General features: G+C 38.7%; 3 protein-coding genes across 3 annotated transcripts; 1 reads left to right on the top strand and 2 right to left on the bottom strand.

The window, feature by feature from the left end:
* The first annotated feature begins 481 nt into the window (after window positions 1-481).
* On the top strand, window positions 482-3960 carry LOC130993530 (uncharacterized). The gene is made up of 3 exons (XM_057918455.1): window positions 482-942; window positions 1298-3522; window positions 3595-3960. The coding sequence occupies exons 2-3, from the start codon at window positions 1298-1300 to the stop codon at window positions 3932-3934; spliced, it is 2565 nt and encodes an 854-aa protein (XP_057774438.1). The 5' UTR covers window positions 482-942; the 3' UTR covers window positions 3935-3960.
* Window positions 3961-4611: 651 nt separating this feature from the next.
* On the bottom strand, window positions 4612-5270 carry LOC130993529 (uncharacterized). Its single transcript, XM_057918454.1, has 2 exons — window positions 5181-5270; window positions 4612-5097 (listed from the first exon to the last, which is right to left on the bottom strand). The coding sequence occupies exons 1-2, from the start codon at window positions 5241-5243 to the stop codon at window positions 4663-4665; spliced, it is 498 nt and encodes a 165-aa protein (XP_057774437.1). The 5' UTR covers window positions 5244-5270; the 3' UTR covers window positions 4612-4662.
* Window positions 5271-5437: 167 nt separating this feature from the next.
* LOC130993981 (uncharacterized) lies at window positions 5438-8940 on the bottom strand. Its single transcript, XM_057919020.1, has 5 exons — window positions 8613-8940; window positions 7034-7873; window positions 6015-6953; window positions 5630-5926; window positions 5438-5557 (listed from the first exon to the last, which is right to left on the bottom strand). Exons 1-5 carry the CDS (start codon window positions 8631-8633, stop codon window positions 5438-5440), a joined length of 2217 nt encoding a protein of 738 aa, XP_057775003.1. The 5' UTR covers window positions 8634-8940.
* Window positions 8941-13173: the final 4233 nt, after the last annotated feature.

The raw sequence follows: 13173 nt of genomic DNA, 5'->3' as shown, positions 1-13173 counted from the left end.
TACTATTCAACAGCTACTAATTACTGGCGGATACTTGTGTTATTCGCTTCAAAAAAAATACTTTGTTCATAATTAGCATGATTGTGAATTTTTATCCTTCGTGATTTTTTATTGTTACATATGCACCGTTATTTTTAGATTTTTATTTAATTTTACAAGGGGAAATATGAGAGATAGTGAAATATGTACAGTACAAGAAGTACACATGGATGGGAAATATGAGAGATAGTGAATCTGCCAAAATTTGGATTATAGTGGGGGTAATAACACTCACTTTATGCATGATTTGACTACACAAAAAATAATAGACTTGCACATAAAATAATAAGAAATTATATACCAATTATTTGGAAATTCATATATTCGGTAATGAAATAATATTATATAGCCAAAAAGTAAAGTATCCGCCATTAAATTATTTGATTTATCACTAGCCGCTAACAAAAAATATATGGCGGCTACTGGGCTTTTTGTACGATTTTCTGGCGGATACTTGGTCTGTTAGGCAGAAAATAATATTTTATGTCAAATTATGTATAATTTTTAATTTTTCAGCTTGTTATGAATGTTTAAATATAACATACGCATTCCCCTTTTGTATTTGTTGCGATTTTTTACTTTTAATTTTTTAGTAAAAAATTAAAAGTACATACTGAGAAGGTGACTCTGCAAAAAATTTGGTTGTAGTGGGGCATTAATGCTAATTTTATGCATGCGTGAGGTGACATGCAATAATAGATTGAAGCCGTATTGAATGAACACTGCACTTCACGTGAACTTTTTGTAAGGAATCAAGTTTAGTCCTTATAAGGCTGCATTTGTGAATGACCAAAACACAAATTGAAATACTCACCTTGAATTTCATAAATTCAGGCATACCCTAAAGATTTGAGTGGTTTTGTGCGAGAGGAGGCAATTTGTGTTGAATTTCAGCCCGAAAAGGTGATTCTCCTGTATTGTTTGTATAAATTATAGTTTGCATGTTTAATCGTACGTTGTTTTTAACGTTGAGAGCATGTTTTACGTTATTTTAATGAATTTCTTTATTATCTGAAATTTAAAAGCATGTTAGGGAAATATTAAACTTTTTTCTAATATAATTGAATGTTTTGAACCCAAAAAATAAAGTATCCGCCAGAATATCATTAGAAAACGATAATAGCCGCCGACCCTACAAGGTCAGCGGCTACTGGTGTCGGATAATGATTTACTGGCGGATACTTCATTTTTCGAGCTTATTGTGATGTTTTGAACTTTTTAAACGTATTTTAATACTGTATTTTATGTGGTTTTATAGATGGAATTCGTGAGATACATATATGTGAGATACAACGGAGTCGTCGATGGTATACACTATGTTGGCGGGGCTACGGAGGTCCTTCCCCTCTTAAATGAAACAGTTGCGAGCCTGATATACAGCATCAACAATGTGCTGACAACGCATTCGTTGAGCCCGAACTATCAATTGTATTATTTGGCGACCAATCGATTTGGAAGGGAGACGAAATGCGTAATAAGTGACGACGATGATGTGCAAGGCTTGTTGGAAACTGCCGAATATCCCATGGTGTACGTTGAGCACAACAACGACCCGGTCGAAGAAGTGTACATCCCTACTTTTGATTTTGGCCAGGCTTCGGGATACGGAGATGATGAAGCACAATCTAGTCAGTATGAGACGTCGTATCATGCTCGCGAGAGCGCGCCTCCAACACAGTACTTTTCATGGGATGGGCAACCGTTGGACGAATCCGCATGGAATCTGAATGAAATGTGCGGGAGATTCAACCAGGTGCGGACGGATGACGATTCTGATGAAGAAGCCGTACAACCTGAAGACGAAGCCGAAGAACCTGATGACGATTCTGATGAAGAAGACGAAGAATACGATCCAACGAACGAGTCGGGCACAGATTCTGCCGCCTCTGAGGATTTATTAGACGATGATCTGATAGAGTTCACGGCGACCGAGCGAGCAGGTTGGATCCGACAAAGTAGAACCCGTCACGGAAATCCGACGGACTCGACCGGTGATCTATCTAATTGGATAGTTCCGTTGATTCCAGTGGACGCCACGACTTCGCTCGTTGCTCGCGAGAGTGAGCTGTCCAGAGTTGCTGATTTGGGGAAGAACTCTTTTTACAACAGTAAAGAAGAATTGGTCCTTGCTGTTGGCTTCTGGAATATGAAGCAAGGGGCTGAGGCAAAAGTTGTACGCTCAGATCAGGGACGCCTCTATTACAAGTGCAAGCACTCTGATAAGTGCAAGTTCGATGTGCGTGCATCTTGTCACGGCGGAGGGATGTGGGGAGTGCATAAGTTTAAAGAGCACTCTTGCGAAGGGGAGTTGGGCATTTTGAAACGAATAAAGGCACATTCGAATGTGGTTGCAGCTTATGTGGAAAAAAGAATACGCGATGACGGAGAGGTCATTAAGCCGAAATCTATTATGTCGGAGTTGTTACGTGAATTTGGCGTCAGAATCAAATATGATGTCGCGCTGCGTGCAAGAAATCTCAGCTTAGAGAAGATATACGGTCGAATTGATGATTCGTTCCTTCTTCTGCCCAAATATTTGTATGCCCTAAGTCAAGCGAATCCAGGCACCGTGATGGATTTGGAAGTAGACGAAAACCACCGGTTCAAGCATCTGTTTCTTGCTCTTGCGGCTTCCATCACACCTTTCTTCTTTTCGCTTCGGCCAGTGATTGTGGTCGACGGCACACACTTGAAGGGGAAGAACAATGGCATTTTGTTCGTCGCCGTGACAAAAGACGCAAACGAGCAAGTTTTTCCGTTGGCATTTGGTGTCGGGCCGATCGAGAATGATGAGTCATGGAAGTGGTTCCTCTCAAATGTGAGACAAACTTTTGGTCAGCCCGACAACTTACTAGTTGTCTCTGATGCGCATGTCTCCATTGCTAATGCTGTGAAGAGCGAGTTACCAAATGCTACTCACGGTCTTTGCTACTACCACTTGCAGAACAAAATTAAGGGCTACGGGCAAGCTGTTGTGGAGCTTTTCCGCCAGGCTGCATACGCCTACACGGACTCAGAATTTTCACGTGCAATGTCGGCTATGGCTCAATTGAAGCCGGCGGCGTACGGGAAGTTGATGCGCGTAGGCCCTGAGAAGTGGGCACGATCACAAAGTCCGGTGACCCGTTATAGTTTTCTTACATCTAATGCTGCCGAGGCTTTGAATGCCCGTTTGTTGTGGGCCAGACGCCTTCCTATATGCTCCATGCTGGAGGCAATCAGGATGGTTCTGGAGCAGTGGTTCAATGACAGACTTGCGTCTGCGGAAGAGAGCGATGACCTTCTTACTCCAGAGGCAAAACAGAAGATAAGTGCGGAGATCTCAAAGAGTCGTCGCTACACTGCGAAGAGGACCTCCGAGAGAAAATACAGGGTTCGTGCTGGTGATCGTCGCTTCATGGTTGACCTTCAAGCGAAGAGCTGTGAATGCAATGAATTCGACCTGGACGGCATGCCGTGTTCTCATGCGATCGCAGCCATTACGTATGCTAAATCTATTTTATTATAAAATTACAGTTATTAGATGCCTACTAAATATAATCTTTCTTTTCGCAGTGAGGCGAAAGAGCCAGTGGAAGATTACGTGGAAGCTTACTACCTGCGGAGTTCACTGGTTCAAACATACTCCGGTCCAGTAAATCACTTGCCTCCCTTAGAGCACTGGGAAATTCCGTTTGAAGTTGCAACTGATATTGTTTTGCCAAACCTTTCTCGGCGACAAGCTGGTCGACCAAGAGAATCTAGAATTCCTTCAGCTGGTGAGAGGCCGACTCAAAGGACTACTACAGCGGATGCATCAAGTAGTCTGGGAAAACGAGCACCCAAAACCTGTGGTCTATGTGGCTCGCCTGGCCACACACGTAGAGCATGCAAGGGTACGGGCTGGGAGCAGTAGTTTAATTTCCTTTTATATTAAATTTCGATGGATATTGATGTTTTTTCATTCCAGTAAGTGATGTTCTGAAGTTGAGAGTATTGGATACTGATTGAACAAATTTCGAAGCGGTGTCATTTGCATAATATCGATGAACTAGCAAACACCATGGAATGCTCACTATCCGCCAGTAATTAATGGTTTATCACTAGTAGCCGCCCAACAATAAACATCAGCGGCTACTGGCCGCGGATATGTATTTACTGGCGGATACTTTGATAATTATCGGTTTTTTGATGTTTTAGAAGCTATTGTGTTGCCTGATTTGAAATATTTGAAGCAGAAAACACACGCCTTTAGTAATGACCAACATGGACATGTCTTAACAATTATGAGTTGAAATTATGAATGAGACTTTGGAGAAGTGAACAATGTTTTATATAAAAGTTTAGTTCATAGCATAAAACACCCAAAGTATGCTTTTTTATGCATTAAACTATCAAATAAGACGTTTAGCCCAAGTAGCCGCCAGAAATTAATTACCCGCCGTGATTAGCCGCTGAAATGTTTTCAAGCGGCTACTGCTTCCGGATAATTGTTTACTGGCGGCTAGTTGCATTAATCATCTTATTTCATAATTTTATCTAGGATGCAAGTGGAAAATCATAGAAACATACTCAAAAAGATACTGCAACCTCTAATCAAAACGTCATTTGCATAATTATCATTTAAATGTACAAATACATAAGCTATTTCGATGCGGGGATGCAAAACTCGTAGATGCTACTGCCTATCTTGCGCCTATAGTCGGCGGCGTGCCCATTGCCCCACGCAAGGCTCGGCGAGCCTGATATCAGACGCTCCACATACATGCACGCAAAAACACCGGAGCTGCATTGATCTGGCTGCTGGAACTGCTCATTCTCGTCGGCATATTGGATTTTCAACCTTCGCCATTGGAGGTTTTCCAACGGGTTGTCGACAATCGTGGTCCTTGCGAACCACTGGGACACTTCAAGCATCTTACCCAACAGGCACTGCAGCGGATATAGGGCGGCGATCACATCGAAGCGCGGCTGCGGCATGGTCTTGAACAACTGCGAATCGAAGATGTCGCAAACTCCACTCAGCAAATCCACTCGGCATGTAATGTAACGTCCACACACATGTATAGGCAAAATGAGCTGCACACGCAAATGCAATTGGTGAAGAGGAAATAAAAAATGAACTACTCCAACATATTGATACTGTAGATATATATGTGTACCGTTGTGGCATTCATCCAATCGCCATGAGTCGAAGATACCCCCTGCCCATGCACCATATACATCTTCTTGGAATGCGGTTGCCACGACGCAAAAACTCCGTCGAAATATATAAACCGCCCTTCTGCCTTCGCGGGAAACATTTCCCGCCACGCTGACATCAACTGCGTGAATTCATCATAGAAATATTTCTGCAGCAATTAAACATTATATTAAAAGCATATTTGATTATAATTCTGTATCCAATAATAATATTTAATTAAATGCTTACGAATAACTCTGTATCCAATACGATGGTGGTCCTCGCATCAACACCGTCTATCAAGTCATCACCCCTCATCAACCTCGATCTCATCGTCATCATGTAGCAATCAACAGCCTGCACGTACTTAAATGTTAGTAACAAGTGACCAGACTTACATGATAACAACTGATTCATAAATTAACCAACATTGGACGAGAGGTCTCTTCTCGTGTTTTGCATAGTGGTCCAAAAGCTAAACGGGAGAGGGTGTTCGCTCTCTGCCACCGACATCGTCCGGTAGTTGCCACGGTTGCCAGCTTTCATCATACGGTCAAACCCGTCAACATACTGTGAGTCGACGGGTCTCGGCACGGCGCTGTGCACGTATGGTGATCGAAGTGCAGCCGACGGGTTCCGTTCTCGGCGACTTCTGCGTGGAGCCTCCGGTGCACAAATACTGAGGGGAACAGCAGCTACTGCCTCAGAAACTGCCTCAGAAACTCCCTATAATTCACATAAAACAACGCAAGTTAAACAATGTTGACATAATTTAAATTAAATGACTTGTAAATTTAATGCAACGACAACATACCCCTCTAAACTGCTTCCAATACTCGTGCATCTCATCTTGAGTCAGGATCGGAGCCGAAGAACGGGCCGGCTCAAAAGGGTATGCTGAACTCGTGCCCGGCTCAGCCCACGAGTAGCGTGGCCCACCATAAGAACTGGACGCCTCGAATGTGGGCATGTGGTGGACACCCATGTGCGGAGTCTGCACATGACCAAAACTAGTCGGGCCACCAAACGGATCATGCTGCCACTGCGGGGTGTGCATGGCATCACCAGTAGTCTGTCCCACCTCTCGTGCAGGAGACTCATGTGCAGGGGATTGGTGATGCGATGGGGCCTCTGAGGATGTAGGCTGCGCCGGATCGGAGTCGGGCTCGGGCTGGGGCTCGCGTCTCCTGTCAGAGTGAGATCGTGGAGCAGGTCTGGGCACGTGAACATCAGTGCTATGCGAGCATCGGCAACGCATAGCATCGAACTTGTCCTCGAAATATCTCTTAATCCTCCTGAACAGGCTGTCCTCCACGGTCCTCGCTACCCGTTCCTCACTCTCGCGCATCATGTGCTGCATGCGCTGCCAATCCTCCTCGCTCCACTGTGAAGGTGCAGGAGCATCCTCGTGCCTAGGCCTCGGGGCTCTGTGACTGTGAGACCTTCGACCAGAATCAACGGGGTGATCGCCCCCAATGCTCTGATCGTGATGGCTGCTGCTCGATGAGGTGTCCACTATTTGTCCCCTCGGGCGCTTGCCAGTATCCTGTCTCATACTGCGACGCCGAGGTTGATGCTCAGGAGCATCCTCGTTGTGGTCCCCACCAGTGTAGCGCTGCCGAGGCTGCCTATGACCAAAGACTACCGGCTCTGGTACTCGAACCCCTATCCCGGCATTGACGCCTGCCACCGATAGCCAGTAAGATGTCTTGGCCTCGTACTCATCGGGGACCATCTCCCATATCCCGTTCTCCTAGAAACCAAAAAAATGTAGTCAAACATTAATATTCATAAACTAAAATAATATTAACAAATAAACAACTAAATTATTACCGGAGACTCAAAATAACTCTGTAACCCATCCAACTTGGTCTTCACGAACGTCCACCTCCGAAATCTAGGGTAAACCCCCGCATTGCATATGGCTATGGCTGGGCCCAAATAGGGAATTTTCTCAAGACCCCAAATGAATAGGGCCCAAGAAGGACCGTAGAAGTGATACTTTTTACAATCCTTTTTGATTGTGCTGTGCTTCAACCTGTAGTTCAAGCTTCTATACACGCACGATCCCCAAGGAAATCTGGAAAAGGTCGGCAAATCATCCACCAGCTTCCAAGTCCAGGACTGCACGGGTCGGCGCACGTCCACTCCTAATACAAATGCGTGTAGCACCAACAAGTGGGCCACACGGAGGTACAACCCGCCGTCGGTGTCAACCACTGGATTGACGGTGTCGAAATATATATCCGCCAGCTCCCGCACTGACACCGGTTGAGAGCGGCAAAATTGTCTAAATGTATGAGCCCGACTCAGATCGTGCTCAGCCTCGGGGTCAAAAGGATCATCCCCAAAGGACAATCCTGTCACGAGAGCGAAATCTCTCGGAGTAAACTCAACGTTCCTCCCGTTGATGTAGAAGCAGATCTCATCATCCTCATCGTCTCTCGTGATCTTAAGATGACGAGAGACAATATGGTGCAATGCAGCATTGCACTTCTGGCCCGGCTGCCAATCCAACATCATCCCAAAGCACCCATGCCTGAACGTATTCTCCAGTGCAAAACCGCCAATTTCGTTTAGTCTCGAGACTACTGTCGATAGGTAACTAATATTGTTGTACGTACTGATCTCAACTGCCACACGATTGATTTGCTCGGGCCTCGAATAAGGGACCTATTCAATACAAAAAATAACTCAATTTACAAAACATAATGAATTAACAAACATCAACTAATAATAAGGCATAATTAACTATTAAATTACTAGAAACATAAATAAAAAAATATAGAACCACAATAAACAAGTATCCGCCAGTAATTAATTTTTTTAAGAAGTAGCCGCCTGGTGTTTTCAAACCCGGCAGCTACTTCTTAAAAAGATTAATTACTGGCGGATATTAGGTAATTATGGTTCTATATGTTTTTATTAGTATGTTATAAATTGTTAAATTCTGAATAACCAAAAAAACGTTATTATTTTATGCGTAATACAGTAAAATTAACCTAATGATCTAAATAGACGATTAAATATATCTAAATATGCTTCAACTAAATAAAAATTCTAACAACACTGAAACTATACTCAAACTTGTAACAGCACTCAACTACACTATATCTAACATATACGAAACATATAAATAAATCTAACAAATACTATATCTAAATCAAAATTCAATACTATACAAAACATATGAAAATTCGAAACATATAAATTGTAACATACAAACATATAAATTCTAACATAATGATTCTAACATAAAAATTCACCCATATACAAAACATATAAAAATTCGAAACATACAAAACATATACTTACTTAAAAATATACAAAATTCGAAACATATACAAAACATATAGATTCTTAACATATAAATATATCTAACATATACAAAACAAATAACAAGTATACTTACTTGGTTTGAAGAAGAAGCCATGGCGTGAATTGTGTAAAATATTGTGTAAATGGGCTGATTTTTTCCTTCTCTCAAGTGGAGTGCGGCTGATTTGAAGAAGAGGAACCAAAACAATGGATTTTTTCCTCCAGCGGCTGATTTTTTCCTTCTCTCAAGTGCGCGGCTGCTTCTCTACTTCTTAACCCTAATTTAACATAAAATATTGTGTAAATGGGCCCTACCCAATTTATCTCTCTTATCAAAGCTTCAATTTTTTCAAACAAATCCCACAAAAGCCGTGCCCGCTCAATTCTAGCCGCCCGTGACTTAATTTGCTGCAAAGCCTATAGATTCCCACCCTATAAAGCTTTCACCCTTGCCGGTTGAATTGTCCAATCACAATTAAATTAGCTTTAGCTCTTCAAAATTGAAAAAAATACAACAACCATTAATTGGAACGATAATAAATAAAATTTATATATATTGTGATATAAAAAGCAGTAATAAATGACATGGTACTATTATCCGCCAGTAAAAAGTATCCGCTAGAAGTAGCCGCTTAGGGTTTCTTTCACGCGGCTAATTCTAGAGGATACGAATTACTGGCGGATAATTATATGGAAGGCTCTCTAGTATTTTACTGTTTCATAATATATGATTATATATTATTTTTATCCAACATTTTCTATTATTTTATGTGTTAGGCTATATTAATTCCTGTTAAATAAAATAAAATAAAAAATTCGAGACTTATTACACCACTATAATCCAAATTTGTCTAAATAGAAGCCTATTATGTATTTCTACTTCATAGAATATATTTTAAAAAAAGAAATACAAAATTAAGGTAAGTTTGTGTATAATAAAACAGTAATACGAGGATGAAAAAAATTGTACTTTAAGTATATTTGGAAACAAAAAAAAATTATGAACCTAATGTATACATTATCCGCCAGTAAAACATAGCCGCTAGCATTAGCCGCCGGGTTTAAAAAACCCGGCGGCTAATGCTAGCGGCTATGTTTTACTGGCGGATAATGTATACATTAGGTTCATAATTTTTTTTTGTTTCCAAATATACTTAAAGTACAATTTTTGTCATCCTCGTATTACTGTTTTATTATACACAAACTTACCTTCATTATTTTCAAACTTAGGGCATTATACGTCAATCATCTTACAATAATTGCACATTTATCTGGTTTTGTGCATTTTTAACTACCTATCTTACACATTTTCTTACACAATTGTACTTGTGTAAGAAAAGTGTAAGAACTTTTACAAAAAACCAAGCAACCCATCACCATCAAGTGTACTTTTCGGCTTTGACTTTCAAAGTGGGTAGTTTTGCAAGACATTTTATTGATGTGGGTAGATTTAATTCCATTATAATGATTATCATTATAATCATTATACTTTGGGGCGTTTAATTTGAATGATAAGGTTAAATAGATAAAAATACTTTAAGCTAATCAACAATTTACATTGAGAAATTGATTAGTTTTATCAATCTATCATATAACTCAAGAGTGAGAGAGGTTCAATGGAGATTTCTAAATATTTGTAGAATTGAGATTGGATCGCATCCATCTATTTTATGTAATCTAATGGCTCGCTGAATTTTTTTGATGAACGTGTATATAATTTTGATGAACGCGACATATTTTATCTAATATGTTCACTCCAGGATTCGAACTCGTGTTCATCAAAATTATTAACATGTTCATCACAATTATTGAACGTTCATAAAAATTAATTGACATGTTCATAAAAATGTACTACTTATTCACACATATTTAGATTGTTTCTCAGTTCTCAACATATTTGTGTTTCTCAAGTGAACTTTTTTCCTATATATATATATATATATATATATATATATATATATATATATATATATATATATATATATATATATATATAGGGGGCGGTTATTCACTAAACCACCCTTATTTTAAGAATTACGAACCAGCAAAAATGCATGAATTTTATGTATAACAAGCATGAATAAACTGTATAAAGGCATGAATTGCGAAAAATAATTTTTTGCTACCTTTGGGATTCGAACTCAGGACCATGAATTTATCCAACAAGGTGATGAATCAACCGTAGATCTTGATGATCTAAGGGCTGAAAATGGTTCTTAATTTATATTTTAAGAAGCGTTCTTATTTTAGTCTTCCCCTATATATATATATATATATATATATATATATATATATATATAGCGACTGAATTTCTTAGATTATTACTATAGACATATATAGTAATAAGAAAAAGTTCTGCTGAGAATACTAAATGTGTTAAGAATTCAGTTCGTCTGAACATTCGTGAACAAGTCAATAATCTTGATGAAAACAAGCATTTCAGTCTGAATTCTAATCCTCAAGGGACGAGATTTTCACCATATTAAATAAACACGTCTGCTCATTAGTTATATTTATTCTATTCTTAAAATTTATTAATTAATTAATTTATTTATATTTTTTATTTATTACAAAAAATAATATTCTCCAAGTAACTACACCTTGTAATAATATACTTATATAATTGACCAAGAGTTATATATATAGATGGAACAAATTTTATTATTAAATTAATCGGAGTGTATGAGTGCACATAATTTATACTCCCTCCGTCCCAATATTGTTGGCCATATTTGGTTTCGGCACGGGAATTAAGGAGTTGTAGATTAGTATTTTAAGTGTGTGGGTAATATAGTATAAAAGTAATAAAGTAGGAGAGAGAATGTGATAAAGTATGAGAGAGAAGGTAATAAAATGATAAAGTAGGAGAGAGAATATGATAAAGTAGGAGAGAGAATGTAATAAAGTGATAAAGTAAGAGAGATAATTTGATAAAGTAAGAGATTGAATGTGATAAATACTCCCTCCGTCCCAATAAAAGTGGCCACTTTTTTTTGGGCACGGAGATTAAGAAAGGAATTGTTATGTTTTAATTGAGTGTGACCCACCAAAATTAGTGAGTAATTTTTAGAAAGTGGCCTACAATTGTTGACCAAATTAGTGAGTAATTTTGGCATTTTTAGAAAGTGGCCTACAATTGTTGACCAAATTAGTGAGTAATTGTTGACTTAATTAAAGTAAACTTTTGCCATTTTTAGAAAGTAGCCACTTTTAATGGGACACCCAAAAAGGAAATGTGGCCACTTTTATTGGGACGGATGGAGTATTTCCATTTTAGGAAAGTGGCCAACAATAGTGGGACAAACTAAAAAGGAAATGTGGCCAACAATATTGGGACAGAGGGAGTAATATCATAATTCATAAACGTCTACGTCTCCCCTCTTTTTTCGTTCCATATATATGTATATGTGTGTTGATAAGAAATACAGACATGCATTGTCAAACTTATAAAAACAGCAAAAAGGAAAAGAAAAAGAAAGAAAGACGAAAGGAAGGCGGTTCAGACGTTGTTGTACATAGGGATGGCAGTGGATCTTGGACCCGGTCCAGATCCGTGGAACAGATCCATCCGTTACGGATCTGGATCTCAATTTTTTGGACTCGACGGATCTGGATCTGGATCTGAATCTCAGTTTTGAAAACGGATCTGGATCTGGATCTTGAAATTTTAGATCCGGATCCGGCTCAGATCCGACCCGTGGATCCGTTTTATTTTATATATATATTTTATATTTTATATTTAGTTTACTAATAATATTAACTAAATTAAAAATAATAAATAAATTATATTCAAAAGAATAAAAAACTAAAAGTAATTAGATAAAAGTATTTTGTGTTATATTTTTCATGATGAAAATTAGATGTTGTTGATTTTGTGAATTTTTTTTAATTTAATTTGAAAATAGTAGATCCATGGATCTGGACCCGTGGACCCGCGGATCTGACGGATCTGGATCTGGATCCAAAATTTTCAGATCCACGGATCTGGATCTGGATCTAGTATATGAAAATGGATCTGGATCTGGTATTGGCCAGACCCGGTCCAGATCCGGCCCGTTGTCATCCCTAGAACTAATATACATTTCCTATCTTTGTGATTGTGATGTAGTAATACGTAAGGTGGGTTCTGATTTATTTTAAAATGTTTCAGGTGTTGCTTTAACAATTGACTGCTCAGCGCATGATATATAGTATCACGCAAGAGATCTAAGATACTAGTATTATATTAATCCTAATTGAGAAGAATTATAAATCAAATTGGAATTTATAAACCCCTAGTAATAATTTTAGAGAAAGTAACCAATAACAAGTACGAAAATTGCAGGTTCTTTGTAGTACTGGTCCATTGGATATTGTTTTTAACACATATAAATACTTAAAAAAAATATATCAAAATGAATCACTACTAAACTCTAAGAAAGATCCTGCAATTTTTCAGACTTGTTATTGGTTACTTTTTGTAAAATTATTCCTAGCTAGGGGTTTATAATTCCAATTTAATTTATAATTCTTCTCAATTAGGATTAGAGTGTTTAATAAAATATTTATGAGTGTTTTATTAAAATATGTGAATGATCCATATCGTGTAAATATTCGCATAAGAGATCTCATTTTTGTCAATGTAAAGTAAGAATGAGATAATAATTAATGATTCA

Source organism: Salvia miltiorrhiza, chromosome 7 (assembly GCF_028751815.1).
Source record: "Salvia miltiorrhiza cultivar Shanhuang (shh) chromosome 7, IMPLAD_Smil_shh, whole genome shotgun sequence".
NCBI lineage: Eukaryota > Viridiplantae > Streptophyta > Magnoliopsida > Lamiales > Lamiaceae > Salvia > Salvia miltiorrhiza.
Note: the sequence above shows the minus strand (reverse complement) of the source record. Positions and strands in the feature narration are given on the sequence as shown.

Bases quoted from the DNA above. Each gene is read 5' to 3' on its own strand.
- LOC130993530 (XM_057918455.1), top strand. From the start codon at position 1,298: ATGGAATTCGTGAGATACATATATGTGAGATACAACGGAGTCGTCGAT. The intron at 3,523-3,594 runs GTATGCTAAATC...TTCTTTTCGCAG, and splicing joins CATGCGATCGCAGCCATTAC to TGAGGCGAAAGAGCCAGTGG.
- LOC130993529 (XM_057918454.1), bottom strand. From the start codon at position 5,243: ATGTATATGGTGCATGGGCAGGGGGTATCTTCGACTCATGGCGATTGG. The intron at 5,098-5,180 runs GTACACATATAT...TTGCGTGTGCAG, and splicing joins ATTGGATGAATGCCACAACG to CTCATTTTGCCTATACATGT.
- LOC130993981 (XM_057919020.1), bottom strand. From the start codon at position 8,633: ATGGCTTCTTCTTCAAACCAA. The intron at 7,874-8,612 runs GTAAGTATACTT...TGTATTGAATAG, and splicing joins TGGCTTCTTCTTCAAACCAA to GTCCCTTATTCGAGGCCCGA. The intron at 5,927-6,014 runs GTATGTTGTCGT...TGTGAATTATAG, and splicing joins ATTGGAAGCAGTTTAGAGGG to GGAGTTTCTGAGGCAGTTTC.